The sequence below is a fragment of the Tetrao urogallus genome (assembly GCF_951394365.1).
Source record: "Tetrao urogallus genome assembly, chromosome: 2".
Taxonomy (NCBI): domain Eukaryota; kingdom Metazoa; phylum Chordata; class Aves; order Galliformes; family Phasianidae; genus Tetrao; species Tetrao urogallus.
The window spans coordinates 14,962,012-14,966,394 of record NC_136814.1 but is presented as its reverse complement, the minus strand read 5'-3'; the positions used below and the strand labels follow the sequence as shown (position 1 = coordinate 14,966,394).

Genomic DNA, 4,383 nt, shown 5'->3' with positions numbered 1-4,383 from the left:
CCTTGATCTAAACAGCTGCAGCTGGTATAGCCCCATTTTTTTTGCAAGCTGTTCTGTGCAACAGATTCCTGCACCCACACTTTGCTGCCCCTGCAGTTCCACATGAGTTCAGGATCTGTCCATGCAAAACAACTCCTCCTGTCATATTTTTTGCTGTCTGTGTTGCCCACGGTTTGGGTGCTGTATGTAGTGCTGTATAAGAAGTTTGGTGAAATAAAAGTTTTAAAGCAAGATGCTAATGTTGCTTGTATTCTTTGTTTGCAGAGGATAGATGGCAGAGTTCTTTGTGGTGGTAATCACATAACTTTGAGTGGGAGAATCGATTCTGCAATTACGTAGTATTGATTTAAATTACACAATTCAAGTATTTATTTTAGCTATGTTTATAGGCATATTTGTGTTGTTTTCCCCTGCCCCTTTTAGGACTGTTTGTTTCAAATCATTGTTGAGTTTCACGATATTGTTGCTGTAAGAGCATCCTCTTTTGCTCCTTTTGGTACTGGAAACATCTTTATGTTTGCTGATTCCAGTTCTGCCAGCCAGCACTGGTTCTTTTCAGAATTGTTTTCTGTTTCATTGCTAATGTGTTCTTTCTGTTATTGTGTTAGTAATCTAAAGGAGTTTTGATGGCATTAAGTGTATGAAGGCACCATAGCAGATTTTTATTTGGCAAAAGGCAAAAATAGGTTGATGGTTATGTGTTTTATTACTTTGGAAATAACAAATTTATTTTTCTACAGGGGGAAATTATGATAGCCTACAGACCAGTCCTAACAGAAGGAAGAAAACTATAGTTGCTCACAAATGCTTCTCATCAGAATGAAATTCCTACAGCTACTGGCTCGGAAATCTGAGAAACTGGAAATGCTTTTTCAGCCACGATTTTACCAAAAGCAGTTTCCATATATGTGTCTGGCTACCTCTGCTCATCTTTATAGCAAGAAGAAAAAAGCGAACAGTTATGAACAAGTTGACCAAGAAAAATACAAAAGCTTGGTATGCTCTGTTACATCTTACAAAGCCAGTGCTCAAACACCAGAGACAATATTTGAAGAAGACAATTTATTATATGGACAACCGCTTAAACGTAAATCTTCAAATAATGTTGAAACAAAAACTCCTAAGAATTGGGTTTCTCTAATAAATCCCAAAAAGACAATTCCGCTTGTGAGCAGCAATTCAAACCGCCCCATGAAAATTGCTTTACAGAAAAACAAAATACCCAGTGTTACCCGTATTCTTCAGCAGACCATCTCTCCGCAGCAGGCCTTTTATCTAGAAAGATGGAAGCAAAAAATGATACTGGAACTTGGGAAAGATGGTTTTGAAGAGTATACTAAAAGTAAGTCTTATCACGGTGTGGTGACAAAGCAGAAGCAATGGTATGTCCCAATGGTGACAACTGTCCAGACTAGCATTGCTGGAATGTCTGGTTCTAGAAGTTGAGTGTTTTGAAAATCCATTAAGTTGTTTCAATTTCAGAGGTCAGAGTATATTATGAGGGCACATGTTGTCAGTGTAAGCTCTAATCTTTGTTTGAGGACCATTAAAACTGATCCGGAAATGAGTGGGGAAAATAGAATTAGACTGTAGACTCCTTTGCTCTATCCTATCTGCCTCTGCTGTTTCTCTGTTTGCTACTTTCTCTTTACAAATATATGTTTTCCAGCTGAATTTATTCAGCCTGTTTGGAGATACAAAGGTATTTTATAACTAGGTGAAAAGAAGCATTCTGAAATTATGTCGTCCTGATTGTTCAGAAGACTGCACATATTGCTGTATATGCTGAAGTTCATCAGAAACTGTGTATATATGGTATATACAGCTTCTTCCATGAAGTTCAGAGGTTTTAGAGGTTCTCATTTAGTGAAGTCGCATACAAAAATGACTTCCCTCAAACTGTAGGGCTGAAGACAGTCTGAGGAGGCATGAAGGATAATGCCTTTTGCAGAAAGGCTGGTAAATACCCTCTAGTGCTCCTTACTTGAACAGTTATTCTTTGGAAAACTGTATATCTTTCTTTATGCTCTTCTGAGTTACTAAGCACTTGACTGAATAAGCTTACTAGGTAAAACAGACACAAACCTGATACAGCTATTTAAAATTATTCTTCTGTGCAACATTTCTGAGATAAGCCCTTACTGTACAGAACAATGCCCATCCACTTCAGATTTGTTCAATTCAAGTGAACCTGTACAACATAGAAAGCAAATGTGACGAGAAACATAGAATAATGTTTTTAAATTTACAGAAGTTCTCATTTGGAATACACAGTAAAATAATGCCACTGACTAAACAGTGAAGTTCTTATTTTCTTTCTGCAGAATTAATGAAACCAAAACAAAGTAAAGTAAGCATTAATATGAGAGAGAATTTCTCTTGATAGTTATTTTGCTGTCTTACTGTATTCCCTGCCCTACATCCTTAAGCCTTCAGTATTAAAAGGTGGCTAGTTTAAGAGTTACTATGTGTAATATCTATTATGCATGCTTGCCACATATTATGTATAGTGCCTAAAATGTTGCATCTTTCCTAGATCTTTTCCTCCAGGGAGAGCTTTTTCATGCAGCTTTGGAATCTATATTTCTGCCTGAAGAGATGGCTGTTAAGGAGCAAGGAGAAGACTCTGCTGTTTCTGGCTACCTATCAAGCGTGCAACATGTCCTAAAAGATATCAGTGAAGTTAAAGCTCTGGAAAGTGCAGTTCAGCATGAAACTCTTCAGTATCTGGGCCTGGTAGACTGCGTGGCTAAGTATCGGTGAGGTGCTGGTTCTCTAAGAAGCCAAATAATGTCCAGCTGCTGTGTGGTGTTACGTGGCATGTGGGGAGCTGTGTCCTGTGATGGAGCAGGTGTGTTGGTGAGCTACAGAGGGGGAGCTAGAAGGATATTCAAGAAGGGTGAAATGGAAGGACTCAGAGGTGAATCTGCTGACAGAATTGTTATAGTGCCTTGTGGAGGATTTGTTTTTGACCAGAGTGTGAGCAGGGCAGTTACCAGGAATTGCAGGAAGTCTTTTTTTGAGATCTAAACCACCAGCAAGGGGAAGATTTTCTTAGCTTGGAAGTAATAATGAGCAGCATGACTTCGGGTGGAAATGGGTTGACAGTGATATGACTTCTTTTGCTGTGCTATACCTTGTTTCCTGCTGTGAGTGAAGTTAAGCTGATATATTCTCTCTTGTCTTATGCAGAGGACAGTTATGTGTGATTGATTGGAAGACATCAGAGAAACCAAAGCCATTTCTGCAGAATACTTTTGACAACCCACTGCAAGTTGCAGCATATATTGGAGCCATAAATCATGATGCCAATTATGACTTCCAGGTCAGTAAGTCTGCTGCCAGCCAAGACAAGCAGCAGTGCCTGTGTTACTTTCATTTCTCCCCTCTTACTGCTTTTAGCATGAACTGTTGTTAGGATTTGTAACCAAACAGTCCTGTCTTAGGTCAGGCTAAACTGACGTACAACTTTACTGCAAAATAATTCTACTATTCTTCCTGCTGCCATGGCTTGTCCATAGTATATTGTCTGATTCTAAGGAAAGCCCTGTTCAGTGGGAACAATTGTGTCCTAGAAGGTCCAGTAAAGCTGTAGTGATTGGTGTTTTGTGAGTCCTTGGTGCTTTGTTCTGTGTAGTTTTATCTTGTGTCAGGACTAGGAAAAGAAAGAAGAAATAAAACAAAAGAGCATGCAAACAGGGAAATGGGATGGGAACGTATTGCTCATGTCATGTGATGCTCTTAAGACTCCAAAGGTAATTGTAGCCAGGCCTGCTTGACCCAAAGCTTTGAAGGGGCAAAATGTGAAGCAGATCCTTAAAGTGCAGTATAGGAGGTAATTCGAGGATTCTGTTATTCTGATTCCTACCACTACCACTTTCCTTAAGGTTTGGATATTACAGCTGTTTGTCAAGTATGAAGTATTTCAGAACATATTTCTTACAAATTAAATGTTTCTTATTTAAGATATCAGAAAGCAGTTCACTGTACAGGTGCCAGAGCACTGGCATGGGCTGCCCGGAGAAGTTGTGAAGGCTCCTCCTTGGAATCCCTCAGATGTGGTTCTGAGCACCCAGCTCTGGGTGTCCCTGCTGGAGCAGGCAGACCCGGAGGTGGCTTCCAACTCTAACCATTCTGAGATGTTAAGATCTAAGCTGGTATTTTGCAGTGAGATCCTATTGCTAAAACTACTGATTGAAGTTGCATATTAATGTTCGATCTCTAACAGCCCTCTGCTTTTAACTGTAGGTTCATTGTGGACTCATTGTGGTTGCCTATAAGGATGGCTGCCCCGCACATCCACATTTCATGGATCCAGATCTTTGCTCACAGTACTGGAATAAGTGGCTTTTGCGTCTTGAAGAATACATGGACAGAAACTGA

The 4,383-nt window shown here is 39.7% G+C and overlaps 1 protein-coding gene across 1 annotated transcript; it reads left to right on the top strand.

The window, feature by feature from the left end:
* Positions 1–804: 804 nt before the first annotated feature.
* MGME1 (mitochondrial genome maintenance exonuclease 1) lies at positions 805–4,383 on the top strand (the record flags this gene model as incomplete). Its single annotated transcript, XM_079532525.1, has 4 exons — positions 805–1,342; positions 2,537–2,759; positions 3,193–3,325; positions 4,249–4,383. The coding sequence occupies 4 exons, from the start codon at positions 805–807 to the stop codon at positions 4,381–4,383; spliced, it is 1,029 nt and encodes a 342-aa protein (XP_079388651.1).